The 18,507-nt window shown below is 47.1% G+C and overlaps 1 protein-coding gene across 2 annotated transcripts in view; it reads right to left on the bottom strand.

Moving 5' to 3' along the window:
* LOC110286775 (T-complex protein 11-like X-linked protein 1) overlaps positions 1-15,876 on the bottom strand; it is a 38,786-nt gene extending 22,910 nt beyond the window's left edge. Inside the window, exons 1-2 of one of the 2 annotated variants that reach the window (XM_085837581.1) lie at positions 15,776-15,876; positions 15,202-15,338 (exon numbers count right to left, since the gene is read on the bottom strand). In XM_085837581.1, coding sequence (XP_085693707.1) covers positions 15,202-15,338; positions 15,776-15,876 — 238 coding nt within the window. Of the gene's footprint in view, positions 1-15,201; positions 15,339-15,772 lie in introns of both variants that reach the window. The other variant, XM_021153362.2, reaches the window with a different exon arrangement.
* Between the last annotated feature and the right edge of the window lie 2,631 nt (positions 15,877-18,507).

Below are 18,507 nucleotides of genomic sequence, written 5' to 3'. Positions count from 1 at the left end.
AGAGAGTGATGGGAGAGTCAGAGCCAGAGCCTGAGAGACAGAGATAGGGTAAAAAATCCACAGATAGAACCAGAGCCAGAAAGTCAGAGTGCCAAGGCCAGAGAGGCAGAAGCATAACCAAAGACAGGGAGACAGACACGAAGAGGCAGGGCCACAAGCAGAGCAAAATCCTGAGCAAGAAAGCCAGAGCCAGAACCAGAATCTAAGTGTCAGAGCCAAACCAGGACAGCTAGAAATATAGCCAGAGCCAGAGAGCCAGAGCCACAAGCAAAGCCAAAAACAGAGAGACAGAGAGATGAGAACCAGAGAGCCTGAGAGCCAGAGCTAGAGGCAGAGAACCAGGGATCCAGTGCCAGAGATAGAAACATAGCCAGACACAGAACCAGAAAGACAGAGACCCAGAGACAAAACCAAAGCTATGACCAGAGCCAGAGCTATAGGCAAAGCTAGAACCAAAGAGTCAGAGGCGAGCCAGAACCACATCCTGAGGCAAAAAGCCAAAGCCAAAATCCAGAGACAGAATCTGAGCCAGAAATCAACGAGGCAGAGGCAGAGGCAGAGGCAGAGGCAGAGGCAGAGGCAGAGGCAGAGGCAGAGGCAGAGGCAGAGGCAGAGGCAGAGGCAGAGGCAGAGGCAGAGGCAGAGGCAGAGGCAGAGGCAGAGGCAGAGGCAGAGGCAGAGGCAGAGGCAGAGGCAGAGGCAGAGGCAGAGAGGCAGAGGCAGAGACAGAGGCAGAGGCAGAGGCAGAGACAGAGGCAGAGAGACGAGAAAGAGATTCAGAATAATAGCAAGAGGTAGAGAACCAGACCAGGTCCAGAGCCAGAACAAGAGACAAAGCCACAGCCAGAGAGCCTGAGATTCTGAGAGCCAGAGCCAGAAGCAGAGAGCCTGAGATCCAGAGACACAGAGCCATAGCCAGAAAGAGAAATCCAGAGCCAGAGCCAGAGAGCCAGAGCCAGAGGCCAAGAACCTGAGAAATAGCCTGAGCCAGAACCAGAGGCAGAGGCAGTGAACCAGAGCATGGACTAGAGTACAAGATCCAGAGGCAAACGAGAACTCAAGCCAGAGTGCCAGAGACAGAAAGCCTGAGACAGAAAGCCAAAATCAGAACCAGACTTAGATCCAGAGTTAAAGGACCAGAAAGTCAGAGTCATAGCCAGAAGGGGAGAGCCAGATCCAGAGACATAGAGCCATAGCATGAATCAGAAAGCCCTAACTAAAGCTAGAGATAGAGCCAGTGTCAGATTCAGAGAGGTACAGCCAGAGCCATATTGTGAGAACCAGAGTGTGAGTCGAGCCATAGTCAGAGAGCCAGAAAACCAGAAAGCAAGAGAGACAGAGAGAAAGTGCTACAAAGCTACAGAGAGACAGAGAAAGAAATAGAAACAGCAATAGTCAGAGAGACAGAGGCATAGCCCTACAAGAAACAGAGAAATAGGATGTCAGAACCAGAAAACCAGGGATTTAGAGATGCAAAGAAAAAATCGAAGCCAGAGCCAGAGATCAATAGGAGAACCAGAGCCAGAGCAAGAGCCAAAAAACAAAAACAATCAAACAAACAAACAAACATAGCTAGAAAGCCAGAAGTAGAAGCACAGGCAGAGGCAGAGAGGTAGAGAGGCAGAGAGGCAGAGAGGCAGAGAGGCAGAGAGGCAGAGAGGCAGAGAGGCAGAGAGGCAGAGAGGCAGAGAGGCAGAGAGGCAGAGAGGCAGAGAGGCAGAGAGGCAGAGAGGCAGAGAGGCAGAGAGGCAGAGAGGCAGAGAGGCAGAGAGGCAGAGAGGCAGAGAGGCAGAGAGGCAGAGAGGCAGAGAGGCAGAGAGACAGAGAGACAGAGAGACAGAGAGACAGAGAGACAGAGCCATTACCGAAGATCCATATCCATGAGCTAGAACCAAATCCTGAGTCAGATAGACAGAGCCACAACCAGAGTCAGACTGAGTCTGAGTCAGGATAATAGTGTTAGAATCAGAACTGGATAGCCAGAGAGCCAGGGAGAGACCTAGAGCAAGAGCCAATGCCAAAGACAAAGAACCAGAGTCAGAGAGCCACAGAGACAGACTCACAGAATCAGGGGTATAAACAGAGACAGAGAGACAGTAACAGCCAAATCCAGAGTCCAAGAGAGAGGGCCAGAACCAGAGTCAAAGTCAGACTAGAGCCAACACCAGAGCCAGAGCAAAAAGTTAGTGTCAGAGAGCTACATCCAGAGCCAGAGCCAGAGCCAGAGCCAGAGCCAGAGCCAGAGCCAGAGCCAGAGCCAGAGCCAGAGCCAGAGCCAGAGCCAGAGCCAGAGCCAGAGCCACAGCCACAGCCACAGCCAGAGCCACAGCCACAGCCACAGCCACAGCCAGAGCCACAGCCACAGCCACAGCCACAGCCACAGCCACAGCCACAGCCACAGCCACAGCCACAGCCACAGCCTGATATACAGCCAGGGAGCCAGGGAGCCACAGAACCCTAGAGTCATAGTTAGATTCCAAGCCATATATCTAGAAAGCCAGAGCCACAGTCAGAGTCAGAACCAGAGGGCCACCAAGTCAGAGCAAAAGAACTAGAGCCAGAGACAATGGCAAAACCAGAGAACCAGAGGCAGAGAGTCAATGAGCAAGACTCACAGCACTATAGGCAGAGCCAAAGAGACAGAGAGGCATATTCAGAGCCAGATCCAGAGCTGAAGCCAGAGGGCAGAGAACCAAAGACAGAGTTAGAACAAGAGACAGTGTCACAGGAGAGCCAGAACTAAGGAGCTGAAGCCAGAGAAGAGAACCAGGGATAGAACAAGAGACAGAGAGACAGAGAAACAGAAACACACCTGGAGCTAGAGAGATATATACAGAGTCACAGTCCAAGCAGAATATAAGCCCAGAGAACAGAGACCAAGAGCCAGTACCAAAAACAAAGTGCCAGAAGCAGAGCAAGAGAGCCAGAGTAGTAGTCAGAGCCAGAAAGACAGACAGCTAGTGCTGGATCCAGAGCCAGAGGCAAAACAAAACCAGAGGCAGAAAGTCAGAGAGACAGAGAGACAGAACCAGAAGCAGAGCAAAAGACAGAGACAGAGAGACAAGAAGCAAGAGAGACAGAGACAAAACCATAGCAAGAGCCAGAAACACAGCCCTAGCAAGAGTCTAAGAGCTAGAGCAAGAGACAGAGAGCCAGAATACCCAAGCCAGAGACTGAAACATAGCCAGAGCCAGAATACCATATTACCAGAGAGTCAGAGAGCCAGACAGCCAAAGTCAGATAGCCAGAGGCACAGCTGAAGTGAGAGCCTGACAGTCAGAGCCAGGGACAGAGATCCAGATATCCAGCACTAGTGCCAGACACAGAGAACCAGAAAGGTAGAGATCCAGTGGCAGAGACAAAAGCAAAGTGAGAATCAGATCCAGAGCTATAGACAGAGCCAGAACCAGAGTTACAGCCAAAGATCCAGAGGAGAACCAGAGCCAGAACTGGTGGCAGAAAGCCAGAACCAGAAATCCAGAGGCAGAGGAAGAAGCAGAGAACCAGAGCCAGACCCAGAGCCAGAGATCCAGACAGAGTAAGAACAAGAATCAGACCCAGAGAGCAAGAAGTACATCCAGAGTCTTCCAGACCAGAAAGCAAAAGTAAGAGGCCTATTGCAAAAGACATTGCCAAAAGCAGAGAGTCGTAATCAGAGAGGGGGTGAGGGGGCAGAGTCACACAAGAACCAGACCAGAGCTAGAGAATCAGTAAGCCAAATCCAAGAACCAAAATGAAAGCAAGAGCCAGAGGTAGAGATATAGATAGAGCTGGAGTCAGAGAGTGAATACCAGAGAGCCAGAGCTAGAGAACCGTAGTTAGGACTAGAACTAGAGCTAGTGCCAGACTCATTGCCAGAGATCCACAGGCAGAGGTACAGTCATAACATGAAAGCCAGTGTGAAAATGAGAGAGAGGGGGAGAGGGAGAGGGAGAGGGAGAGGGAGAGGGAGAGGGAGAGGGAGAGGGAGAGGGAGAGGGAGAGGGAGAGAGAGAGGGAGAGAGAGAGAATGGGAAGGAGACTGAGACAGAGAGACACATACAGAGACAGAAACATAGCCAGAGCCAGAGAGCCAGAGGCAGTCCCCTAGCAAGAGTTTGAGAGCCAGAGCAAGAGACAGAGGCATGGAGACAGAAAGCCAGAGCCAGTGACCAAACCATAGCCAGAGCCAGAAAGCCAGAGAGCCGAAGAGCCAGTGAACCAGAGACCAGGGCCAGAGAAAAAGTGGCACACACCAAGGGAGAGTCTGAGAGCTCCAGAAGGAGCCTAAGAAAGAGATTCAGATAGCTAGATCTAGGGCCAGAACCATACACAGACCCAGACAACCAGAAAGACAGAGATCCAGAGACAGAGACAAAGACAAAACCAGAGCAAGAGTCAGAGCCATAAGCAGAACCAGAGGAGAGCCAGAGCCAGTACAGGAAAGCCAGAGCCAGAGAACCAGAGCCAGAGCCAGTACAGGAAAGCCAGAGCCAGAGAACCAGAGCCAGAGAGTCTGAGCTGGAAAGCCAGAAGCAGAGGCACAGACAGAGGCAGGGCCAGAAAGGCAGAGCAAGTGCCAAAGAACCAGAGTCACAGCCAGAATTATGGAGCCAGAAAGCCAGTACCACAGTAAGAACCAGAAATGTCCAGAGGGCCAAAGAAAGAGCCTGAGAGCGAGAAGAGAGCCAGAAAACAAGCTAGAGACAGAGACAGAGAGTTAGAGTCAGAGATCCAGAGCCAGAGAACTGTAACTAGAGCTAGAGCCAGAGCCAGAGCCAGAGCCAGAGCCAGAGCCAGAGCCAGAGCCAGAGCCAGAGCCAGAGCCAGAGCCAGAGCCAGAGCCAGAGCCAGAGCCAGAGCCAGAGCCAGAGCCAGAGCCAGAGCCAGAGCCAGAGCCAGAGCCAGAGCCAGAGCCAGAGCCAGAGCCAGAGCCAGAGCCAGAGCCAGAGCCAGAGCCAGAGCCAGAGAGAAACAGGAGCAGAGGCAGAGATAGAAGCAGAAGCAGAGAGCTAGAACCACAGCTAAAAACAGAGACACAGAGAACTAGAGAGCCATAGAATCAGAGATCCAGAGCTAAAGTAATAGCCAGGTTCAGTGAGCTCATGAGCCAGAGCCATTGCCATTGCCAGAAGCCAGGAACCCATAGCTAAAACTAGAGCCAGAGCCTGAGAGCCAGAACCACAGCCGGAATCAGAACCAGAGGACCAAAGAGTCAGAGCAAGAGAGCTAGACCCACAAACAATGTCAAAACAGAGACAGAGGCAGAGGTAGAGACACTGAGCCAGGATCGTGGAGTTAGAAGCAGAGCCAGAGCTAGAGAGGCAGAGTCAGAAAGGTAAAGCCAAAGCCAGAACAGATGACAGAGCCAGGTGGCCAGAGACCCAGAGACCCAGAGACCCAGAGACCCAGAGCAAGAGCCAGAACTAGAGCCACAGCCAGAGCTAGAGACAGAGAGCCACAGGAGAGCCAGAGTCAGGGAAGACATCCAGAGGTCAAATCAGAACCAGAGAGTCAGGGACAGGGAAACAGAAACACAACTGGAGCCAGAAATCCAGAGCCAGAGCCAGAATCAGAGAAAGAGAGGCAGAGACACAGTTAATGCCAGTAGTTAGTGACTGACCTAGAGAGCCAGAGTCAGAGCCAGAGAGCCAGAGGCACAACTAGAGACAGCATGAGAGCCTGAGTGAGAACAAGGGCCAGAGACCAGAGAGCCAGAGATTCAGAAAACCAGAGACCAGAGCCAGAAAGATGGACAGACCAACTAGAGCCTGAGAGCTAGAAGAAAGGCAAGAGACAGAGAGATCTAGATAGCTAGAGCTAGAACTAGAAACATATGGACCAGAAACAAACATCCAGAGATCCATAGCCAGAGTCAATGTTGAAGCCAAAATAAGTGCCAGAGTCACAGGCTGAGCAAGAGCTGGAGATCCAAAGGAGAGCCTGGGCCAGAGGCCAGAGGCCAGACTCAGAGATTCTAAGCCAGAAAGCCAGAGTCAATGGCAGAGGCAGAGGCAAAGGTGGAAGCATAGGCACAGGCATGGGCACAGGCAAGGAACAGACAGAAGCAGGTGCAGAAAGCCAGAGCCAGTGTCAAAGAGACAGAGATAGAGCCTGAGACAGAGAGCTACAAGAGAGCCAGAGCGATATGTCCAGAGAGTCAGAGCCAAAGCCAGAGTTGCAGTCACTGTCAAAGTCATAGCCAGTACTAGAGGGTCAGAAAGCCAGAAAAAAAAAAAAAAGAGAGACCTAGAGCCAGACCAATTCAAAAGACAAAGAGTCAGAGGCAGAGAGCCACAGAGACAGATTTACAGAATCAGGGGCAGAGACATAGACAGAGAGAAAATAACAGAGCCAAAGCCAGAGTCACAGACAGAAACCCAGAGCCAGAGTAAGAGCCAGAGTCAGAACCAGACGGCCAGAGAGTCAGAGAAAGAAAGCTAGACTCAGAGACAATGACAAATTCAGCAAGTCAGTGTCAGAGAACTACCAAGCCAGACTCAGAGTGCTGGAGACAGAGGCAGAGCCAAAGCCAGAGAGGCAAAGTCTGAGACATAGAGCCAGAGGGTCAGAGACCCAGAGACAAAGCCAGATCCAGAGACATGGAGCCACAGGAGAGACAGAGACAGAGAGACAGAGTCAGAGAAGACAGACAGAGGTAGAACCAGAGCAAGATAGTCAAACATCCAAGCCCATAATGAGAGAGCACCACAAGTGTAGCTAGAGAGACATATATAGAGAAGCAGAGACAAGGCCAGAGTGGGAATCCAGAGCCAGAGAGCCAGAGACCAAGAGCTAGGCCCAGAAACAAAGTGCCAGAAGCAGAGCCAGAGAGCCAGAGTAATAGCCAGAGCCAGAAAGCCAGAGAGCCATCATCAGAGCCATAGCTAGAGGCAGAGCCAGAGCCAGAGACCAAGAGAGCCAGAGCCATAGAGAGAGAGTCAGAGCCAAAACCTGAGAGGCAGAGCCATAGGCAGAGCCAGAATGAGAGCTAGAATCAGAGATGCAGAGACAGAGGACAAGAGCCAGAGCTATAGCCAAAGCAAGAACCGGAGAGCCCCCATGATAGCCAGAACCAAAACCAGAGACAGAGACAGAGAAGCCTAGCTAGAGCTAAAGAAAGAGTTAGAGCAAGTGAGGTAAAGGCTCAGCCAGAACCATTGCTTGAAAGACAGTGTGAGAAACAGAGCTGGAAAGCCTGAGAAACAAAGAAAGAAAGACAGAGACAGAGAAGGAGACAGAACCAGAGCCAATGCCAGAGAGCCAGAGAGCCGGAAGTACAGCCCTTGTGAGAGTCTGAGAATCAAAGACAGTGAAAGGGAGCCAAAATGCCAGAGCCAGAGACCAAAACATAGCCAGAACCAGAGAGCCAGAGAGCCTCAGCACCAGACAGCCAGAGCCAGAGGATCAGAAGTAAAGACCCAGAACCAGAACAAGAAACAAAGTGCAGAAAAGAGAGGAAGAGAGCCAGAGCAATAGCCAGATCCAGAGAGCCAGAGAGCCAGATGCCCAGCCTTAGCATGAGCCTGAAAGCCAGGGTGGGAGACATAAACAGAGAGATAGAAAGCCAGAGACTGAAGCATAGCAAGAGAGAGAAAGCATGCCAGAGAGACAGAGAAGCAGAAACAAGAGTCAGAAAGAAAGCTACACAGCCCAAGTGAGAGACCAAGAGCCAGACACCAAGCTCCAGATAGCTAGATCTAGAGCCAGAAACATACCCAGATACAGAGAACCAAAATGGAGAGATCCAGATCCAGAGTCAAAGCTGAAGTCAGAACAAGAGCCATAGCCAAAGGCAGAAACAGAGACAAAGACAGAGCCAGAGGAGAGCCAGAGCAACAGCACGAGCCAGAGAGCCAGAGCCAGAGCCAGAGAGCCCTAGCTAGAGCTAGCACTAGAGTTAGAGCCAGAACCTTGTGTGAGAATCAGAGCCAGAAAGCCTGAGAGCAAAAGAAACAGGGAGACAGAAAGACAGAGATGGAGAAAGACACAGAAGCATGGCCAGTGCCAAAAAGCCAGAACAGCCCTAACGAGAACCTGAGAAATGAGAGAGCGACAAAGAAAGAGAGCCAGAGAACAAAATTCCCATGGAAGGACTTACGGAGACAAAGTTTGTAGCAGAGACTGCTCCACTTGGGGATCCACCCCATAAACAACCACCAAACCCAGACACTAGGCAGATGCCAACAAGGGCCTGCTGACAGGAACCTGATAGAGCTGTCTCCTGAGAGGCTCTGCCAGTGCCTGGCAAATACAGAAGTGGATGCTCACAGCCAACCATTGGACTGAGCACAGGGTCCCCAAATGAAGGAGCTATAGAAAGTACCCAAGGAGCTGAAGGGGTTTGCAGCCTCATAGGAGGAACAGCAATATGAACTAACCAGTATCCCCAGAGCTCCCAGGGACTAAACCAACAACCAAAGAAAACACATGGTGAGACTTGTGGCTCTAGCTGTATATGTAGCAGAGGATGGCCTAGTCAGTCATCAATGGGAGGAGAGGCCCTTGGTCCTGTGAAGATTCTATGCCTCAGTATAGGGGAATGCCAGGACCAGGAATGGGAGTGGATGGGTTGGGGAGCAAGGGGAGGGGGGAAAGGATAGGAGATTTTTGGAGGGGACACTAGGAAGGGGGATAACATTTGAAATGAAAATAAAGAAAATATCTAATAAAAACAGAAAAGAAAAAATAGTAGGAGAAAAAGAAAGGAAGAAAGGAAAGTAGAGAGAAAGAGAGAGATATAGAAAGAGAGAGAGAGAGAAAGAAAGGAAGCCAGAACTTCATAGCCAGAGACCAAAACATAGCCAGAGCCAGAGAACCAGAAATGAAACCCAGAGAGAAAGAGGCACAGCCCAAGTGAGAACCTGAAAGCCAGAGAGTCAGAAGCAGAGATCCAGATAGCAAGACTTAGCGCCAGAAATATAGCCAGACTCAGAGAGCCAGAAAGGAGCAATACAGAGACAGAGACAAAGCCAAAATCAGACCCAGAGCCAGAGTCAAAGCCAGAACTAGAGGTTCAGAGACCCAGAACAAGAGACATTGAGCCATATCCACTGCAAATGCAAGAGAGTCAGGGTCAGAGAACCACAGAGCCAGACAAAGAGTCAGAGAAATAGCTAGAGCCAGAGACACAGAACCTGAGTCAGAGACACAGAGGGCCAGAGTCAAAAATCAGACTAGAGCCAGGACCCAAACCAGTTTGTACCCCAGAAATATAACCAGATGCAGAGAGCCAGAACAAAAGCCAGTTAGAGCTAGAAAACCAGTGCCAGAGCCAGAACCATAGAGCTAGTGAGTCAGTGAGCCAGTGAACCAGGCCCATAGAGTCATAGAGTCATAGGGCCACGGAGCCATGGGGCCATAGAGCCATAGAGCCATAGATCCATAGATCCATAGAGCCATAGAGCCATAGAGCCATAGAGCCATAAGAGCCATAGAGCCATAGAGCCATAGAGCCATAGAGCCATAGAGCCATAGAGCCATAGAGCCATAGAGCCATAGAGCCATAGGGCCATAGGGCCATAGAACCATAAAGCCATAGAGCCATAGAACCATAGAACCATAGAACCATAGAGCCAGAGCAGAACCAGAGACAGAGACAGATGCCCAGAAAGCCAGAGCCAGACCTAGAGCCAGAGCCAGACCTAGAGGGTCCTTGAGCCTGAGTAAGAGACATAGAGCCATAGCCAATGTCAAAGGCAGAGAGCCAGAGTAAGATCTAGAGCCAGAGAGGCAGAGCCAGTGCTAGAGCTGAAGCCAAAGCCAGAGGGCTAGGACCAAAGGCAGAGAGCCAGAAAACCAAAGAGCCAGACCAAAGTCAGTGCCAGAACCAGAGCCAGAGCTAGAAAAAGAGAATCAGAGCCACAGTTAGTGCCAGAGAGCTAGAGACAAACCCAGAGAGCCAGAGTATAAGCCAGACTCCACCAGAGCCAGATTTAAAGGACTAGAGAGCAAGATTAAGAGCCCTGGAGCCAGAAAGAGTGTCAAAAGCAGAGAGCCAGAGTTAGCAAGACAGAGACTGAGCCAAACCGGAGACAGAGAGACAGTAAATCAGATCTATGAATCAGACTGAGAGCTAGAGCCAGAAGCAGAGCTATAGATGGAGCCAGAGACAGAGCTAGAGACAGAGACAGAGTCTGATCAAGAGCCACCAGAGAGCCACAACCAGAGCCAGAGAGGCAGAGCCAGAGAAAAGAGCCACTGGTAGAATGAGAGCCCAAGAGCCAGAGCTCCAGAAAGAGAGAGAGAGAGAGAGAGAGAGAGAGAGAGAGAGAGAGAGAGAGACTGACAGAACCACAGAGCAGAGAGACTGACAGAGAGGCAGAGCCAGAGTCATTGCCATATCCATAGCCATAGAGACCCAGAAAGAGAGCAAGAGCCTAAGGCAGAATAAGAGAGCCAGAGTAATAGCCAGAGGCATAGGGCCAGAGAGACCCACCCATAGCCAAATCCAGTGCCAGGAATCCAGGGACCAATAGCCATAACCAGAGGCAGACCCAGAGCCTGAGAGCTGAAGCCATAGGCAAAGCCAGAACTAGAACCAGAGGCAGAAAGACAGAGACAGAGGCCAAGAACTAGAGCTATACCTGGAGCCAAAGATATGTAGCTAGTGCTAGAGCTTGAGCAAGCGAATCAGAGAGCCAGAGCCACAGAGTCAGAGACCAGAGTGAAAGAAAGAAACACAATTCAATCAAGAGCCTGAGATCCAGAAGCAGAGAGCCAGATATCCAGAACCAGAGCCAGAACCATAGTCAGATCCAGAGAGCCAAAAACGCAGAGATCCAGAAACAAAGACAAAGCCAGAGCCAGAGTAGAGACAGAGGCAGAACCAGCAAGCCAGTGCCAAAAAGAAAGGCCAGAGAACATAAGCATAAGTCAGAAAGCCAGCATCAGAGCCAGTGCCAAAGAACCAGAGATCCAGAGCTAAAGCCAAAGGAGAGAGTTGGATCCAGAGACCCAGAGCTATAGGCAGAGCCAGAGAGCTCTAGCTAGTGCTAGAGCTAGAGCCAGAATCAGGACTTGACAGCTAGACCACAGCCAGAACCAGAGCAGGATATCCAAAGTAACAGCAACAGCCAAAGAGACAGAGAGACAGAGACAGAACCATACCTAAAGCCAGAGCCAAACAGAGCCAAAAAGCCTGAGCCACAGCCACAGAGAACCTTAAGCAGAGACAAAGAAGGTGACAGAGACAGAGCAGAGCAAAAGACAGATCCAAAATCCAGGGGTAGAGATCTAGAGCTAGAGACAGAGATCTAGAGACAGAGACAGAGACAGAGAACCATACTCAGGGAGACACAGTCAGAGCCAGAGCCAGAGCCCTTAGCCACAGACAGAAAGCCAGAAACAGAGCTAGACCTACAGGCAGAGAGCCAGAGTCAGAGAAGAGGCCAGAGCCATTACCAGAGCCAGCACCAAAAGATTTAAGCCAGAAAGTCTAAGCCAGTGAGCCACAGCCAGAGGGAAAAACTCAGGGAGTCCATGCCAGAGGTAAAGAGCCAGAGAGCACAAGACAGTAGACAGACAGACAGACAGACAGACAGACAGACAGACAGACAGACAGATCCATTTACCGAGCCAGATCTAGAGAGGCAGAACTAGAGAGCCAGAGCTAGAGGTAAGACAGCAATAGAGTCAGAGAGTCAGGGCCAGAGCCAGAGTCAAAACCAAAGCCAGTGGCAGAGGTCCAAGGACTCAGAGATAGAAATAGAGACAGAGATAGAGATAAAGAGACAGAGACAGTGTCAGAGGGGGGAGAGAGGGAAGGGAAGTGGGAAAGAGGGGGCAGGTAAACAGGGAGGGAGAGAAAGGAAGAGAGAGAGGGAAAGAGGGAGAGGAGAGAGGGGGAGAAAGGGAGAGAGAGGGAGGGAGAGGAAAAGAGAGGGAGAGAGGGAGGGAGGAAGAGGGAGGGAGGGAGAGAGAGGGAAAGAGGGAGAGGGAGAGAAAGAGGGGGAAAGAGAGGGAAAGAGATGGAGAAAGAGGGAGAGGGAGGGAGAGAGAGAGAAAGAGAGAGAGGAAGAGAGAGGGAAAGAGATGGAGAGAGAGGGAGGGAGAGAGAAAGGGAGAGAAAAAGGGAGAGAGAGGAAAAGAGAGAGGGGAGAGAGAGAGAGAGAAGAGAGAGAGAGAGAGAGAGAGAGAGAGAGAGAGAGAGAGAGAGAGAGAGAGAGAGAGAGAGAGAGAGCTAGAGCCAGAGTCAGAGAACCAGAACCAGATTCATATTGCCTAGTGCCAGAGCCAGAGTCTGAGTTAGGTCCAGGGAGACAGAGAGCCAGAGCCTGGGGGAAGCATTGGAAACCTCAAAACCCACCCCCAGAACCACATCTACTCCAAGGCCTACAGTGAATGGCCCTATAGTCATTCTCATTCAAAACTCTACTCTAATGTTACCAGCACTGGGCACAATCTGTCATGGAAAGTGGATGGTGATTAATGGGATCCTATCCTCTACCACTGAAGTATTTGGCTGATAGAATCTGTGAAAGGGAGTCACTCTCTTCAGTTTTGTACACTGCTGAGCCTGCCAGGTTCTAACAAATAATTCCAAACCTATGGTTAGACAGATGGCCCCTGTTAAATTCAATTGGTCACAAAGTAAATCAGATAGATATGAGAAAACTACTTTTAGGGAAGTGGGGGAGTAGACAGCTACCAAGGAGATGGGAACAGTAGTGGTATGATGGTAGAGTATGAATTATGTATATGTATGAAATTTTCAAGGAACAAGTTGAATAATAACAGATAATTTGTTAACTAATAGTTCTAACATGGAAAACTGAGAAACAAAATTGAAATAATTCTATATTATCAGAATATACTGAAATTAACTATCAGAATATGCTGAAATTAAACAGAAATCAGAACCCATAGAAATGACACAAACATTTGAAGACTGAATAATACACATTTACTAAATAGTAGGTCACTGAAGAAATTAGAGGAATTTTATTGGATTTTAAATATTTGATGAGTAATTTCAGAGTAGTGTTTAATTCATTGTGATCATATTTGTCCCAAATTACCTTTTACCTTCCCCAATCCTGCTGATCTCCCTTCCCTTCCCCACAAGCACCCCAGCATATCACACCAACGCTAACAGTCTCCTTCCAGTTGCTCCTTCTATATGGGCTATCTAACTTCCCACTATGCCTTTGGAAACCTTGTGCCTCTGTGCTCTGCCAGGCAGGTCCTGATAACTTCTCTTCCAGGTGCTAACCAACTGGAAGCTTTATTCTTTTCTAAGCTAATGCTAGTAATGCCAGAATGAGCTATACAGAAAGAGAAAAGAAAGTTACCAGTGCCCATCCCTGCTGAGGACCCTCTATAATACAACCATCTAACTTACCTTTTCATTGTTGGGTAAAAATACCATGACAAAAGCAACTGAAGGGAGAAAGGGCTTATTTTGGCGTAGAGTTTCAGAGGGATATTATCAGTCATGGTTGGGAAAACATGGCAGCAGGCAGAAACGGTAGGGTGGTGAGAACAAGAGGCTGGCTTATATTGCATCTGTACTCAGGAGTCAGAGAGTAAAGGGAAAATGAGGCCATACTATATACCTCAAGGCCTTCTCCCTAGTGAATCACCTCCCTAACTCTCATACTAAGGGTGACACAATCTTCACAAGTATCCCAACAGCTGGGGGCCAAGTATTCAAATAGAAGAACCTATAGCAGTTATTATGCACTTAAATTGCAATAAACACTTACCTGATAGGCAAGATACTTGCAGCTGTACAACAATGGGATTAACTGATAGGAGACCAATCAACTGCTTTGTGATTGGAGCTGGGCCTGTTCCATAGAACAAAATCCATGCCTGGGATTCTAAACCTGGTCCAAAGCCCACAGCTAGGAAAGTCACAGGCCCAATGAAAAATGCACTATGCTTATTTTGCTGAATGGATGCTGTTGTGGTGTCTTCTAAATATTTGTGCTTATACTAAATCATAAGTGCTACTCTAACCCTTTGTTGGAGAAGTTTATTTCTGCATTGAATGGCAGTTAATTCAGAGTCAGGTGCACAAAAGGCTGAGAGTAAGTGACTGTTGAGTGGTCAGCATTAAATGGAACATCTTTATTACCCCCTCCAAGGTCCAGAGAAAAGGATGTGGAAAAACTTAAGAGCCAGAGATGGAGGGGGCTTACTGTGAATATAGTATGGCCATTGCAGCCATGAACTCATAGTACTTACCTGCACAATATCCACACAAGATCAGGTTCATCAACTCTCCATGGGAGATAGAGGAGGGGTTCCATTCCATTCTGAGGAGCTTTGGACAGTTAGCTACTGCTAGGGGTGAGGTCAGTTCCCCCCCCCACACACACACACAGCTCTTAAGATCCACCCAAATGCCAGGAAATAGCCCCTACCCATGCTCATCCTGGCAACTCCATTGCAATTTACTTAGTCACAAAAGTAAGCATGGAAGTCAAAAGGAAGTTAGAAGAAATAAAACAGGACAAGAAGGGGGACAAGAGAAAATAACAGGAAGTGAACTTTATCAAGGTACATTTAGCCATGAATGATAGTGTCCTAATTTTTTAAAAATGAAGCTTTCTACATATCAGTACTGAATTTGGAGAGAAAGAACACATGGAAGCAATTCTATCAAAATAGCCAGGAAAGAAAATGCCTTAGAAAAAAAGTTGCCTAAGTATATGTAAGATCTTTAAAATGACTATTACCAAACTGTAAAGCTACAAATCAGAGACACTAAAAGCTGAAAAGTCTTCTTACGTTCATGGATCAACAGATGACTACAACAGAACTGAGGAGCTCTTGTGAAGCCACACCCACAACTAAGGATAGAACATGGTGGTTACCTCCCCCACTCATGCTGGGAGTTGGTCTGGTTTGGGTATGTGCAGATCTTGAGCATGCTGTCACAATCACTGTGAGTTTATAAGGGAAACTACCCTATCATGTCCGCCTTACATTCCCCATGTCCTTAACTAATTCAGACACTAATAAGACTTCCAACACAGACGATTATACCTTGTCTCTAAAATTTAACTTTACTTTCACTTACCAGTCAAAGACCTAATCCTTGTATGCAAAGATAAAAGTGAAAGAAAGACAAAAAGTTAATACAAAAGAGGACAGGCAAAGCAATGATGAAGAAATGACTCCTTGCAAAAGGCTTTCTCTATAGCCTTTAAAGGCACCTAAGCCACAGTTTCCCAATCGTTTAACCTGTCATAATAACTGTCATTACTGACCCACCTGCAGAGTGTACCTCTGAACTGGTCTTATCTTCCTGGTTCTTGCTTGATGTTTCCGGTTTGGGGGATCCATTTTCAGAAGGACTGGAGTCCTTTTTGGATATCGTTTTCTCACTCTTGGGCATGTTGGTGGTATCTAGAATGGAAAAGAAAAGAGAGAGAAATGAGTGTAACATATGGACCTGCCTCAAAAACAGGAAAGGAGGAGCTCTTCAAGAGCCATGGTGAGCCTTTGTGACTTTACTTGCTATTCCATGTTGAGGGTAAAAGCCCTTCTAGGGCCTCCAAGAGAAAGGACCAGGGTTCTTAAACATACCTTAAGAATAACTTGAGATTAGTGGAATTTCCTCTACTAAAATAAAAGGTTAATGTAAGTATTAAGCAAGCAAAAGAGAGACCATGATCCAAAAATGGACTCACCAGAAGGAAGACACATTTACTTTACCTGCCAAACTAGAGAGAGGTTCTTCCCTTTGAATTTCTGTTTCATATCCACCTAGAAATCTGGCATTCTATTCTTGGACAACAGGTGATCAAGTATACATTCACACACAAAGCCTTTGGCTCCTTACCTCTTTCTGGTCCTGGGTGTTTGACTGCCTTTTCCCCTGATAGCTGCTCTTACAACTGAAAATCTCTGTGACTCCGTGGTAGAGGAGTTCATGGAACATACCATAGCAGCCATGGAGAGGGGATATCAGCAGGGAAGGCTTTGGTCAAACCATTGAAATTATGGGGCCCACATGGGGCACACCCCCTACACATCAAGAGTCCAAAATGAGTCACAAAGGATAGTGGACTTCCTGGGAAACGAGGTGGGAGTTATTTTACACCCAGGGTACCTTAGAAAACATGACCATCAGGCAAAAAAGTTCACACAATAAAGGTTAAGAGGCTAAAATTTTCTTTGTAAAGCCTTCATTCTGCTATCCTTTTGAGATTAGAATTATTATCTAGGTCTTGGCTTCTTTAAGATTAGAATTAATCTCTAGGTCTTGGTTTCATCTGAAATCAAGAAACTGTTCAAAGCTTCTAGTCCCACTCCTCCAGACAAAAGCTTAAATCTTTCAGATAACTATTTAAGAAAGAAAAAGAAGACATTCTTGTTGAACTTCATATTGTTCAAAAGGTTCTTTCTCACCAGGCAGTGCTGGATCACGTCTTTAATCCCAGAATTTAGGATGTATAGGCAAGTGGGTCACTGTGAGTTCAAGGCCGGGCTGGTCTACAGAGTAAGTTCCAGGACAGCCAGGGCTACACAGAAAAACCCTGTATCAAAAAGAAAGAAAGAAAGAAAGAAAGAAAGAAAGAAAGAAAGAAAGAAAGAAAGAAAGAAAGAAAGAAAGAAAGAAAGAAAGAAAGAAAGAAAGAAAGTTTTTCTCTATATTTTCCACTAATGTTAACCATGAAATATCAAGAAAGTTATTGAGTTCTAGAGTAGTATTTGATTGTTTTTTTCTTTTGAGTAAAGGTGTCCACAAAAGGTAATAGGAGAAGGTGCTCCAGACCTTAGTAGGAACCCAGACCTTAGCACAGCTGACTCCATGATGGAACTACCATTCAGACCATAACACTCAGCACACATCACCAACTGCCAAATGAAAACAAAAGTCTAACCCATCAACGTTAATGTACATCCAGGAAAGTCTCTAAATGCACTAACCTTGCTTTTCTGCTTCTATAGTTCCACTTCTGGGAAACTGTTCTTGTAAATTGAAGTATATCAACAAAGAGTATATCTCTTTTGTGCTTAAAAGCTCACTCTGAGAAAGGCTTGGGGCTACACTGTGATCCTGAATAACCAGTGTAGTCTCTGGAAGGCTAATAAAGACTTTCTTTTGTTTGAACCCTTGTCAGAATAGTTGAGAAGGTTCCGTGAATATACAGACCAACGACTCAAAGTAGTAGATGAGGTGAAGAAAGCAGTTCAGGAGGTAGACAGGAAAGACACTAAAGCTGATATTTTGGAAAAGAAAATTGAAATCATGGAGAAACAAATTGTTTAAAGAAATTGAGACCTTTAAGAAGAATTAAGCAGAAATGCTATAAAAGAAAGACAAATCAGTCCTCACTAGATAACACTAAGCAGGAAAGAGAATGCCAAGAATGGAGGACAAGGTCAATACAATCATACATCTAGGCCTGTGTGTGTCTGTGTGTGGGGGATATGTATATGGAGAAACATGGCAAAAAAAAACCTTGGAAGAAGTTTAGAATACTTTCAAGAGAACAAACTTAAGAATCAATGAAGTTCAAAAAGGAGCTGAAATTAAAAACAGAACAGAAAATATCTGTTCAATAAAATTATCCCAGAAAAGTTTGGGATTTAAGAAAAAGACATGGCTATCCACCCAATAGAAACGTTTGGGACTTCTCTGCAGGCTTACATTTAAGAAACTTCAATTAATTAAACATTTTGTAAGGGGGTTCAAGTGCTTCAATCCCCCTTCTACCGTGCAAAGGTAGGGGAGAAAAAATGGTAAATAGGACAAGGGGATGTGGATCTATTTAGAAGTTGTTCTTTGAAGCAATTCCAATCTCTTTTTCTCAGGATACCAGCAGTCCAGGATACCAAACATGAATCAGCAGTGGTCACACAATCCAGCAGAAGCAGCCAGGCAAGAGACTCATGAAGCACTGTAAAGCTAGCTGTGCAAGTACACCTTTACTGGCTGTTGAGTTCTATTTGTACTCTCTCCAAACATCACATGAGCTCCCATGGGTCTTGCTTCAGCCAAACAGCACGTGAGTCTGCATCAAGTGACACAAGTAGAAATGTTCCACTTGATAGCCCCCCCCTTTTGTTTAAAATATGCTCTTTCCCCTAACACCAGAACCATCCATCTCATCTTATATCATTGGGATGACAGTCTTCTAATAATTGTTTTCTGCTGAATAGTGGTGATGTATTCCTGTCTGGATCCCAAGAAAAATAATATGGTTAATCAAGAAGAAGAAGAAGAAGAAGAAGAAGAAGAAGAAGAAGAAGAAGAAGAAGAAGAAGAAGAAGAAGAAGACAGAAGACAGAAGAAGAAGAAGAAGAAGAAGAAGAAGAAGAAGAAGAAGAAGAAGAAGAAGAAGAAGAAGAAGAAGAAGAAGAAAGAGAGAGAGAGAGAGAGAGAGAACAAGGAAAGAAAGAAAAAGAAAAAAGAAAAGAAAAACTAGCTGTAGCATTTGTTGTCCAGTCTCTGTTTTTATCCAGTCTATGTGCTGTCTGTCAAGTCTGTGTGTGTCCAGTCTCTGTGTGATTGTTCATTTGAGCTACCTCTTTTGAGGCTAATTTGCATGCATATCTTAGAAAACTGAC

This window comes from Mus caroli, unplaced genomic scaffold (genome assembly GCF_978045245.1).
Source record: "Mus caroli unplaced genomic scaffold, Mus_caroli_1 scaffold_5, whole genome shotgun sequence".
Lineage (NCBI taxonomy): Eukaryota > Metazoa > Chordata > Mammalia > Rodentia > Muridae > Mus > Mus caroli.
The sequence above is the reverse complement of the archived record's forward strand: the minus strand, read 5'-3'. Positions and strand labels throughout refer to the sequence as shown.